The 12,658-nt window shown below is 37.6% G+C and overlaps 1 protein-coding gene across 2 annotated transcripts; it reads right to left on the bottom strand.

Moving 5' to 3' along the window:
* Window positions 1-149: 149 nt before the first annotated feature.
* On the bottom strand, window positions 150-12,650 carry hltf (helicase-like transcription factor). 2 transcript variants are annotated; one of them, XM_034028715.3, is made up of 25 exons: window positions 12,358-12,642; window positions 11,985-12,210; window positions 11,333-11,499; window positions 10,668-10,807; window positions 10,482-10,582; window positions 10,145-10,216; window positions 8,813-9,004; window positions 8,194-8,289; window positions 7,615-7,669; window positions 7,005-7,083; window positions 6,563-6,639; window positions 6,416-6,463; window positions 5,802-5,897; window positions 5,527-5,603; window positions 5,199-5,342; window positions 4,814-4,952; window positions 4,445-4,580; window positions 3,995-4,174; window positions 3,761-3,885; window positions 3,095-3,273; window positions 2,697-2,816; window positions 1,701-1,813; window positions 1,171-1,351; window positions 841-921; window positions 150-626 (listed from the first exon to the last, which is right to left on the bottom strand). In XM_034028715.3, the coding sequence occupies exons 2-25, from the start codon at window positions 12,198-12,200 to the stop codon at window positions 480-482; spliced, it is 2,961 nt and encodes a 986-aa protein (XP_033884606.3). In that variant the 5' UTR covers window positions 12,201-12,210; window positions 12,358-12,642; the 3' UTR covers window positions 150-479. The 2 variants fall into 2 exon arrangements, 1 of the variants encoding a protein (XP_033884606.3); XR_004546674.3 differs by lacking the exons at window positions 150-626; window positions 841-921 and having other exon boundaries at window positions 1,328-1,351; window positions 1,701-1,809; window positions 12,358-12,650.
* Window positions 12,651-12,658: the final 8 nt, after the last annotated feature.

Raw genomic sequence — 12,658 nt, 5'->3', positions numbered from 1 at the left:
TTTAAAAAAAACTTGTCTTTTGCTAGATAGTGGTGGTGTTGTGAACATACATTATCGAAACAACTTCAGACAAACTGAACATTTTCGTAAAAGGAGACTAGATACAGTAGCAGCTGTATCATGTTGGCCAGTTTAAGACAGAGCCAGCATTGTCAATTTTTATTTTATTTTTGTTCAAAGAAAAGCTTTTAGATTTAGTTATTGAAGTCTGTTACATAATAACTTATCCTACCAACAGAAATATTTAGATGTCCTGTATTCTAGGATTTTGTATAAAGATAAGTAGACTCTTCAACTTCCAAGATTCACATTCCTCTTCTCAGGGATGAAACAGTGTTGAAACTAGACTTGATTAAACTACAAAATATAATTTTACTCCATCTGGACCATGGCGAGTTGTTGCACTAGAGTGCTTATGAAATAATAACCAAAAATAACCACAGAACTTAAAATATAATCTGGCTTAGTTGCAGCTGTTTTCAGATATCCATTAGGGTTCTGATCTCATCAATCCTTGCTTGTTTCATCTCATTGGTATTCTTGCTTTCAAAGGCTCTTTCTGCAAGATCTCTCTTTTTCTTCTGTATTCTTGTCATATTTTCTTCTACAGAATCCTTCACAATGAACTAGATTTAAGAAAATAAATATATATTTGAAAGGAATCCATTCAAGAATATACATATTAAACTACACCTAATATGCAGGTGTTTGTAATTTCATTAAAAAAAAAGCTTTTTCTTTAAGATTAATCACCATCCCCTCTGCTATGAGCGAATACTTAGCAAAGAGAGCAGCACCTCTTCTAGATCAAGAGTGATAATGCTGAAATAACGAGCTCACCTTGGTGATGATCACATCTCTTGTCTGGCCGAGCCTATGGCATCTATCAAAGCACTGGTCCTCTGCTGCAGGATTCCAAGCCTATGAAGACACGTTAACATGCACTAAAAAGCTGTTTGTAAGAATCAACTTCAAGTAATAATTGACACGGCTTTGGCTCCAATTAGAACATAACTAACACCTGTAGCTGTACATGTTTAAAAAAAAAAAAAAAAAAAAAAACAATGTTGGAGAGCAAATCTGAGGTTTTCATGTGTGTGTGTGTGTGTGTGTGTGTGTGTGTGTGTGATATTTCGCTTTCGTTGGAAGTGAACAACGTCAAAGACATACCGGATCCATCAGGAAAACCCTTGAAGCTGCTGTGAGATTAAGGCCGACCCCACCAGCCTTCAGTGAAAGCAGCATGATGGTGGGTGTCCCCCGCTCGCTGTTCTGAAAAGCCTGTATGGCAGCTGCCCTCTTTTTCTGGCTCATGGACCCATCAAGGCGTGCAAATGAAAACCCTGCTTCCCTGTCCAAAAAAAAAAAAAAAGGAGGGTAGATTCTAATCAGCACATTTGTTTTTATTTTTCTGTTAAACCCATACAAAAAACTCAAATGAATACTGCAAGGATTGCTAGGGCTCATCAAGCCACAGAATGACACTTCCATTCACCCAGGAGATCTTATTAATAAGCAATCGTGTTCAAATTTAGACGAAACCTTGATATTGTGCGTTCAGCCTATACCTTACACATACAACATCTCTTCCTTGGTATCGCTATAATGTTTGTTCATAGTTTAGCTCAAACAACTTGATAGTTAATTATTAAACAGACTGTACCTTTTTGTATTGCAAATATGAGAAAAAGAAATCTGACCTTAGTGGGATTTCAATCAGAGACAGAAACTTTGTGAACTGAGAAACAACCAAACTCTTGACACTGGAGTCTTCCTCCCGTAGTTTGAGTAATACACGCATCAGGGCATCTACCTTGAAAACCACAAGAAATTCTCAAACTGAGAGGTTTTCCAGAGGAAAATTCAAATACAGTTTAGTAGCAACCTCTCGGTTCCCAGCAAACAGTTGTTATTAACCAAATGTTGTTATAAAACGAAAAGCGCCACATTTTCAAGTGTCTGTATATTGAAAAATGATGTATACTACAGTTGCAGATAGAGCACACTGAAATACATGTCTTGGTTCATCACAGTGTTAAAAAATAAACACAAACAACACCAAGAATATCAGAACAAACAACTGTTTACTAATACTACATGGATGTGTAAAACTAAAAAGTATACCCAGTACTGTATTGTACATAGTACTACAACAACGTACTATCAACATCCTTAAAAACAGTAAACGCTCTCGGTATACAGGACTTGCATTTAATACAGAAGCATCATTTTAAAATGAGTAGTTGTCCAATGTTTGTTTTTTTACAATTTTACAAGATACAACAGATTTTGAGATGCTAAACTTTTCAGCTAGCCGTACTTGTTTAGCACCAGGTTCACGTAGTGCCTCCAGAATCCGAACTGTATCGGCTATAGAAAGGTCTACATGTTTTGAAGCCATGATGACAGACGACAATCAGACTCAATAAATGTACAGCTGTGTTATGACAACTGATACATAAATAAACGCTGCGATGTGTGCACGCGATGTATTCGTGTGCGTGCCATAGGCATAGAAATTGTAAAAAAAAAAGTTGTCACTGAGTGGCAGACAGTTGCTAATATCCACTAACATTAAAGTCTATGGGATGGGATTGGTTCCTGTGAAAATGTTAATAACCAAAAGTCTTTATCAGGGTTGCTAATAAACGGCATCTACTGTACTTAGTGAAGCAAAACAACGATCATGTGTCTACCTTTGAACTAGGAAGCCACTTGTCTTTAGTCTCCAGAGATTCTGACGTGTTCTTCTCTACAGGGTATTCAACCAGCTGATCCACTTTGATCTCTGCCCGACACAGAGGGCATTTGGCATTCTACAAAAAGAAAAAAGGTCTATGGTGTACAGATTATCAATAAAATACACTATCCCAATAACAGGGCTTAAATGTGGTCCAACATCTATATATGCTAAATGATATATATATATTTTTATGTGGCATGTGGAATATTTTAGTGACGAACAGGATAATAAAATTCATTAACACTTGGTGATTTATACAATTCCAGAGATAATTTTCAGTCTACACAGCTTGCTACTTAAAATCTGAACTCATGTAAATGTATGACCTTGTTTAAACTGTTGAGCACAAACCTGTTCAGCACGGATAACCTGACAGATACAGGGCTTACAGTAGACATGCGCACAGTAGGTAATCACTGGAGATCTCAGAGAGTCCAAACAAATGGCACATTCTTCATCTGACCCTGAACCCAGCACAAGATTCATTTTGTTTATCAGCCTCTCCCGTAGCTCACTGGGTGTGGCATCATCTTGTATAAAAGATAAAAGTATATTCATTATTGGTTACAAGGATAAATTTAGCGCAGTTTAATACTAACAGTATGGGTTGCTATTGCAATGCCTTTTCAAGTCTCTTTTCTAGGCTACAATTATACTAAATTGTCCATGTCTGTAGGTTAATTTCTGAGACAGCGTATAGAAAAAAAACCACAATTACCAGAATTAATTAATCAACAATAACATTCCCAGTGCACATTATCCAATGTTCCAGTCTATTCTATCTATGACTTAATAATAATAATAATAATAAACCATTTTATTCAGGAATAAAAAAAGTGCAGTGTCTCACATGAACATTCCAAATTCTTAAAAACAAAACATAATCTACAAAACACCAGAAGTGCATGGTGTAATCTACTGCAATCTCTCTGGTTGTTAATAAAGCAATTGTTTAAAATTATCCACGAACATTCATAATTGTACACTATTTGCCTGAGCTGGGGTGGCCAAACAAACCTTTAGAATCCACAGTCAAAGCAGAGCTTCCAAACAAACGTGGGTGACAGCATAACTGTCTGAGTCTCACCAGGATAGCTAAAACATCGGCGTAGTTTGTCAGAACACTTCCTTCACTGAAGTACCTGCAGGAAATCATATTAAATAATAAGTGATGTGGGCAACCTCTGCTTAGCAAGCAAACCCGTAATCCACAGGGCCCATTTCAGAATATGGAGCATGTTGTTCCCTTACCTGCCAATAACAGTTCTGCCTTCTTTCCTGACGGACTCATAAAGCTGCTTCTCCTCCTCGGACAATGTGATGTGCTGAATAAATACCTTCCGCTCTGGTAACTCCACCACTGGCCTGCCATTTATTTTGCTTGCTTTTGTCCTTCTTAATGTAATGCTTTTAATTAATGCCTGCAGCCGCCTGTAACAATAATTTAAGTTTATTCAGTATTTTAACCATAAAACTGCATTAGTGTGATTTGAGTAGATGTAATCCCTTTTTCTTTTTGGTCCTAAATTAGTTAAGTTAGCATTGCTTTTAGCAATTATTTAATGAGGTTGTACGTACCCCTTGCTAAACCCTGTGTTTATTTTAACGGACACAGTTATTGGTTTGCCTGCCATATCCCCGTCGATCACATATCCACAAAATATCAAGCCAGCTACAAAAATGAATCCTCCAGGTACTTGCCTAAACCCTTCTGGATCCCCCATCATGGATGGCCGTTGAATTGTCCTGTTCCACCACTCCTTCACAGTAAAGGGTTTCAGCTTCAGGAAAGAAATAAGAGTCCAGAGATCCTTCAATGAGTTTTGGATTGGGGTACCTGAAACAACAGAGCAAACAAACAATTTCAGTCCTGCTTTTATTAACTCCCCAGTCAGAATCCAACATCCAAACGTTCTGAAGCTGCAGCTTTCAGTTGTAGCGCAGCAACAAAATACTTTCAACAGCCTTAATGCAAAACCAAAGATTTCTACTTGACTGTTCTCTAATCTCAATTCTAAAACAGGTTGACATGCGCCCTCTTGTGGAGGTTCAACATTACCAGTGACGTACCTGTTAAGACCCATCGTCTCTCTGCTTTTAAATCCAGGACAGCCTTTGTCTGGAGTGCGTTGGGGTTTCGTATAGTGTGTCCTTCATCCAGAACTACTCGGAGCCAATCTACTTTGTGGAGGGGGCTATCGTTCTTATTCTGGTAATTATCAAATGAGAAGAATGCAGAACAGTGGGAATGTATCAAATACATTCTGGTGTCTTCATGCTGCTGTGCTACAGGTCTACGTGGACACTGTACCCAACTTCACATGGCATTAACTGAATAAGGGCTCCATGGTCACGATTTAAAAACTTCAGAATGGGACGTGTTCAACACACCACCACCACTGTCATGTTAATTTTCCACCAAATGGTATAACACCAAGCAAGTGACTTCTCTTACCCCAAAATCTGCTGCTAGCACATTGTAGGTCGTCACCACGATGTCCTGTGAAGAAAGGAATGACGGATCCCTGCTCCGGTCAGAGCCATAGTAAAGATAAACACTCAGCTTTACATTGGGGCGCACATGCTGCTCAAACTGGTCCTGAAAGACATCCAATTTTAACATTCAAGTTTGTTGACAGTAGGAATATGTCTGATTGCACACTGTGATGACATTCTGTATTCTTACAATTCAAATGGTTATTAGAGTCCCTTTATGGTGTCCAATTCCTCACAGTTTATTAAATCTGACAAATGGATTATTGTAGGTCAACAGTATCACTTACAATCCAGTTACTAAGAACAGACAGGGGGCAAATAATAAGGGTAGCTCTTCCCTTCATTTCAGCATTAGCAACAGCACCTATAAAAGGAAACAAGCACCATTTATTGCATTCTTACAGTCAAAAAAAGACAGCAGATATACAACACCTGCATATGTGTGTGTTTTGTTTGATAAGATATATAGTACTGTATAATCTAGCAATCAATCAGTCCTTAAATGAATTCCCTCACACACACACACGCTGTTAAGATGCTGGAATGGGAATGTTCGTCTAACCTTTTTTCTTGACTTTCCTTTTTGAGGTGCTTGCAGCAGCTGATGTTTCAAGGGCAGCAGCAAAATCAAAACACTCCATCGGGGAAGAAACACGTCCTACAAAACAAAATAAAACCAATGCAAGCTTCATGCACAAACTTGGACTACACCCCTGCATGCAGTTTTCAAGAACCTGTCGATCACAGCCACTCAAACAAACATGCTTTTTTTTTTTTGTTTGTTTAACGAGAACATTGTGTTTTTTTAAAAAAGTATTCATTCATTTTAGTTCCTTCTGCATTATATCTAGTATTAAGGTAATCTTATGGCCCTGTAGCAATAACTGAATAATTTATTGTGGATGCAGCAGGAAACATCTATCTGATGTCAACATATTGGTGTTGTGGTAATTTACTGCCATTGCTGAAGTAAAACCGCCTTGTTTTGCTTTCCTTGAACGCCTGCAAGCAGTAAAGAAAGTAAAACGTGCTCAAGTATTACGCGGGACGATTGCTGAGCCGCCACAAAAAAAAGGCTACATTTGTTTAAAAAATGTGCATTAAGCCCAATAAATATCCCAAAAGCAAACATATTTGAAAAATAGATACACAAGCAAAAAGAATCCCAGGACATACCTTTGCTTGAACCTCCTTTGTTCTTTCCCTGTTTTTGCTCTGCTTTACCTGAAAAAAAAAGAAATTATTTCAGGAATTATTCAATAATCAAAAAAAAAAAAAAAAGAAATGAAGTGAAAAAAAAGAATATTTTCCACTCAAGCTTACTTTTCTTTTTAGGAGACACCCCATCTATCGAGCCCTCAGATTCACTGCTGTAAGTGTACGTCACCTTCGCTTTTTGCCTTTGTGAAAATTTTAAAAAAAGCATTAAGTTTAAGCAAAATAACAGTCACACTTAAACTAAAGAGTTTAACATCATTCAGGTTAACTTCACTTTTGGCTCTGTGATAATATTTACAGTAACGCTTGCATCATCCAGAATGTGTACATAATTACATTTCAGGATATGGTTATCTTACTGTATTTATATCTACAGTCAAGCCTGGGTCAGCACTGACATGTGCCAGTGCCTCTTGTTTACTGTACTTTAACTGAGGGAAGTACTTTTCTTTCTTGAGTTTCTAGGCCGCACAGAGTAGGGTGTCGTAAAACAGTTTTCTACTTGTTTTCTATGTGTGTGTGGTTTTTTGTGTGTGTTTTGTTTCACCTTTTCGAACGAGAACTACCAGCAGAAACCTCTGTACTCTTCACAGCTTCATCTGTTTTAAACTTCTCATTTGGTTCCTCTGAAAAAGACAATAAATAAGAGATGCAAGTAGATTTAAAATTGCAGAACAAAAAAAGAATCATGTATTCTTATCTGAAAACCCTCACAAGTGGTGGTGAACATGCGTATGTCCTTAAAATATAGCAACTATTCACCAAAAAGGCTAGTTAATGCCCTCTGTCAGTAACTGAAGCCTCTGAAATGAAAAGGAATTCACTCACTGTAATGTCAACCTAAACCATTTCATTAAAAACATGGTAAAACCTAAGTTACCTGCTCGCCAAAGGGGTTTGGACATGTATGGCTATTTCAGACAGACGGCTGCTTACTCAAGGGGCCTCTGTGATTCACTTATTGGACACTATTTAATAAAAGTACTGTTCTATGCTAAAAGGTGAAATACACCAATATTTTAGTGGAAACCCTAAAAAATAAATAGTTTAACTTCAAAGAGCTTAAAGACACACACAAATGTCAATTTCAAGGGAATGCATTTTTTCCTGCCACATATGAAGCAAGTGTGACAAATAGCACTGATGACGTTTTGCACCTGTAGTCTTCTTTTGTAATCCTCCGAGAGTTGCTACAGACAGGGGAATATCACCCTAAAGAAAGAATAAACAGAGAAGAAAATACATCATCCTGTGCCTTTTGCATCCATCACACGCTCACCTCTGACAGTATTAACACATCATAATAATATATCTCTTTATGGAGGACAAATCCACATTACATTCAACGATTAGCTACTTACTCATGCTCTGTTTAGTTATTTTTATATCATCTTTGGAAATGCAATTATGTTCTTGGTTATTTGGGTTTTAACTCATTTGGAGGCATGAGGCGAAAAGTGAAACTTCAAAACACTGTACTTGTACACGGAAATCAATAACCAAAATGTTTGTCTACGTGACTTTGGGGATTTGATCAACCAATACCCAGCTGGGATAAGACAGAGGTGTTTTATCCCCAGGTGGTAGATAAATAATATTGACCCCTAGGTTTCTCATAAGTTTAACCTCCGAACTTATGATCAACTGTTTGAAGTTCATTGGAATTGCAGCGCACCTTCTTCCTGCAAACCACTTGTTTGACATTTCATAACACAATGAGAATAAAATGGCTGTACCTTTGTAGTCTCCTCAACATCAATCTTCTCAAGGGGAAGAGGCATTCCTTTATGAAAGTTTGTAAGAATCAGTGCAATCATGGACAGAGTCTTCCCCTAAGAAAACAAAAACCCAAAAGATGAAAAGCAAATCAACTGCAGGAAATCTGTACACATTTGAAAATATGTACCAGGATAACTGAGCCGCCTAAAATAAAGGACAGGCAAGTAAAAACAGAATATACAAATGCCACTCTAGTATAATATAATAATATTAATAATAATATAGAAGACTTTATCACCACAAAAGTAGGGTAATAGAGAAAAATAAATATTCAGTGTTTAAGATGACATATGAGACAGATATTATAGACTTGCTTTAGTAAAAATAATCTGATCTTTCCACAGAAGATATTGAAAAAAAAAAAAAAATAGTTATGGAATTCATTTTCATGCTTAAAAAGGAACTTTTGGATATTGATCCGAGCTTAAACCACAACAGACCACGGAAGACACTGATTCCACCCGATTATACTGGTGTGCGGCAGAATCAAACTGGTCACCTATCACAGAGGTGGTTCAATAGATGTTTGTGAATTCATTTTCCGAGGCTATGCTGATGCACTTGCTTGACTCTTACCAGCCCCATGTCATCACTTAAGATCCCTCCAAGAACTCTCTCGGGTCTCTCTTTAACTCCAAAGTTCGTAAGCAGATTGTAGTATATATCGTTTTTCTGCTCCCAAAACGGTGGCAGGTCATTGTTGTTTTCCCGAGATACCATCCATGCCAACGCCTGCTTTTGGTGCGCAAGCAGCACAGTGCCAACAGCCTGAAACATCACAAAGAGGTTCGGTTTACAGACACCTTCATGTCTTCACATTACACTCAAAGTGGAATTCGTTCAACATGCAGACCTGTATATGGGTCTAGGAAATTCAAACCTCACAGCTCTAAACGAAACAAATATAGTAACATGTATATCTATCAGTGCTGGGACGAACACAGGACTTTCACGTTCAGATATTCGCTCAATTTAAATATTCTTTGGTTTTTTAAAAAAGTAATAAAAGACATTATATTGCTCTGAACGCAGGCAGCAGGGGCAGGGGCGTGGCTGTGGCCCCTGTGTGTGTGCGATTATTTTATAATGATAACATAATATCTTTATATTTATACAGTGCCTTTCATAGTGGACCACCATCACAAAGTGCTTTACAGAGGTAGGCTGTGAACTGTGCATTATATGCAGAGTCACTTACAATATGACACTGATTTAACAACTCATCCGCAGGATGGAGCACAAGGAGGTTATGTGACTTGCTCAGGGTCACACAATGAGTCAGTCAGTGGCAGAGGTGGGATTTGAACCGGTGACCTTCTGGTTACAAGCCCTGGACTTTAACCACTGGACCACACTGACTCCTATAGTACTTAAAGTTGACTTTAGAAAAATTATTTTTCTTTTGTTTCATTCCTTGCCATTGCCATTTCTTCACAAAACAGTGGCCATCGATACGTTTTCATAAAGTATCAACACGAGGTTTACTTGTGCCTTTTTGTAGCTGAACAAGCAAATGAAAACTGAAATTTAACAAATAAAACACTTCAAATAAAACAAAAACGTGGAAATGGCGTTGTAAAGTGAAGGGGAAAATATATATATATATATATATATATATATATATATATATATATATATATATATATATAAATAAATGTATATTAATCTCACATATCACACTGAGTTCTTTTTCATTTGCCATTTTTTTTAAAACTGTAGCGCAAATTCTGGTGAGACGGTAAATAAGTGCAAGGTATTTTTGTCATTTGTAACGAATACAAACATCTGATTTTTGTATCTAAATACATATCCAAATATTTGGATAGTTATCCCAGCACTAATATCTATATCCATTTCTTTTTATATATATATAAAGGCATATTAAGTTGAAAGAAATGTTTTGTCTACTTCAGCTGGTTCCATCATCTGTCCTTTGGTGTCCATCACGTCTTCAAACAATTTGTCAAACTCATTCTTCAGCTGGGAATCACAAAACGTAGTTTTCATTCAGTGACTAACACATACAGTACAGGAAGCAAACAATTTAATTATGCAAGTTTAAGAAGATAGTAAATTGCTCAAATGTTTGTTAATGTTTTGGAGTTAATGTTTACTATACAAAATATACAGTGTATTGCCCCAGTAATCAGTTATCACTCCAGTAATACTAAAAATAAAAAGGATACACAGGAAGGCCTGATTAACTTTGTATTCAACGGTTTTCTTGTTGAGGGAGATACTGCACCTGATCAGCCGTCATCTGGACTACAGGAAGACAGCCAGGTGAAACTCTGAAACTTTTAGGCACCAACATCGATCCTGCTCCGTAACTACTGGTCTCAAAACCTGAAAAAATGATTAAACCAGTCAGAGCTTTACCACGTGAATAGCAGAAACTCTCCCCTTTCCTGCAGGCACAGCTGTCAGATACCTGTACTCTTTGAAGGTGGGCAGAGTTTAAATCCGGACCGACTCAGCCTCTCAACCACAGAAGCTTTGTGTTCCTCTTTACCCCAGAAATGGAGCTGAACAGGCATAGAAAAGGCATTTGTGGTGCCAAATGGGACAATCCTGTTGAAAAATGGGGGAAAACAAACACATTGAAAACATTTGTGCAGCATTGCCATAGTTTACTTTATAAATAGGTTTTGGTTAAAGAAAAGGGCTTGTAACCAGGAGGTCCCCGGTTCAAATCCAACCTCAGCCACTGACTCATTGTGTGACCCTGACCAAGTCACTTAACCTCCTTGTGCTCCGTCTTTCGGACGAGACGTAGTTGTAAGTGACTCTGCAGCTGATGCATAGTTCACACACCCTAGTTTCTGTAAGTTGCCTTGGATAAAGGCGTCTGCTAAATAAACAAATAATAATAATAATAATAATAGTAGAGTTCTTTTTAATAATAATAGTAGAGTATTTTTATACATTGATTTGCGTTGGAATATAGTCCAAGTTTTATGTTGACCCTCTGAAAATCACCCTTATAAAATAAAGTGGTATGTGCCATTGGCCAAAGTTGCAATACGAAAGAACTTTGTAATACAACAGGGATTACTAGTGCACAATGTGTGAGATGAATTCAAACACATTACTCACCCCTCAACCTTTGCCAGCTTATTGTCCATGATGTATGCCATGGGTAGAGCCAGTTCTTTTTTAATATGTCCTACCTGGTCCCCATATACATTGTTCACCTGAACTGCATTTCTGTCATATGGGTTATCAGGCTGCCTCACAAGGGAGACCATTTCATTTTTGTTGACCTACACAGAAAAAGTATATATGTATTATCTATGCATAATATTTTGAAATGTACACAGAGTAATTATTATGCATTTACTGAAAGCACCCTCTTGCAGTAATGTGTAACCATTTCAGAGCTATTGTTCATGGAAAGGCCTTCATTTTAGTAATAGCTCCATACCCAACATCTGGGGATTGTGTTTGCATTTAGTCAAACCAGCCAAATAGATTCAAGCTGCAAGGCTGAAAATATGACTCCCGTTGCATAGCAGTTTGATCCAGTCCTAGTTTTACTAGGTCTAAGACACTCCTGAGTTTACCTGTACACTGTGGCTAATCAAGTAAAACCTGAAATAGGTCAGACTGCTATGTAATAGGAATCTGGAATGTGTCAGATTTTTAGGACACAACTGATGTGTTAATTAGCAATAACGTTCTCCTCAAAAGTCAGAGTTACGTCATATCGCGCTAGCGACTGTACATTACGTCATAATAGCTTATATACCAGGCCACTGTAATAACGTAACCCCACAACATTTCCACGCAAGGTTCCAAACAGCGCGTTTGCATCGTGATCATCATCCACGGCTGTGAAATCGTCAGCAGACTGGCGGTTTAAGGACTGGAACAAGGTTTCGGTTTGGTCAGGAACCGAGAGGAAATCAAAAGTAGTCAGCTGAGACGAGCCAGCGACGTGAAATCTTCGTGGTGGGGCTTGCATGTTTCTCTAGCTGTATGAAACGATGACACAACAAATGCGACGTTATTTTACTGTAACCTGGTTATATGTAACACATTATTTTACATCGATTAAGTTACTGAAATCGATTTGCACAATAGTCTATGTTTACAATACAATTACATTTATAATTGCTTACCCCAGAAAGATGACTCGAGAAGTTTCCACAACGGATTCAAAATTATCTTGCTTTATTTTATTTAGAGCCAAGGAGAGCCGTTCCAGATATGGCTTGAACTGAAGATTAAAAAAAAAAAAAACCGTGCAAATTGCTTTGGCCCTTTCAATAACAGACAAAATAAATCATTTTGAATTTGTCATCATGAAATGCACAGCAGGCCCTGTGAAATTTGTGCGCAGGAACTAAATCACAAATTACTGTTATGTTATGATACCCGCGAATAGATAAACAGTGATTGCTATTTGATAAAGCCAATCGA

The sequence above is a fragment of the Acipenser ruthenus genome, chromosome 12, assembly GCF_902713425.1.
Source record: "Acipenser ruthenus chromosome 12, fAciRut3.2 maternal haplotype, whole genome shotgun sequence".
Classification (NCBI taxonomy): domain Eukaryota; kingdom Metazoa; phylum Chordata; class Actinopteri; order Acipenseriformes; family Acipenseridae; genus Acipenser; species Acipenser ruthenus.
This window is presented reverse-complemented; position numbering and strand designations above follow the sequence as displayed.

Bases quoted from the DNA above. Each gene is read 5' to 3' on its own strand.
- hltf (XM_034028715.3), bottom strand. From the start codon at position 12,200: ATGCAAGCCCCACCACGAAGATTTCACGTCGCTGGCTCGTCTCAGCTG. The intron at 1,352-1,700 runs GTCAGATTTCTT...TTTTTTGGACAG, and splicing joins CTGATTGAAATCCCACTAAG to GGAAGCAGGGTTTTCATTTG. The intron at 922-1,170 runs GTATGTCTTTGA...GTGTCTTCATAG, and splicing joins GGGTTTTCCTGATGGATCCG to GCTTGGAATCCTGCAGCAGA.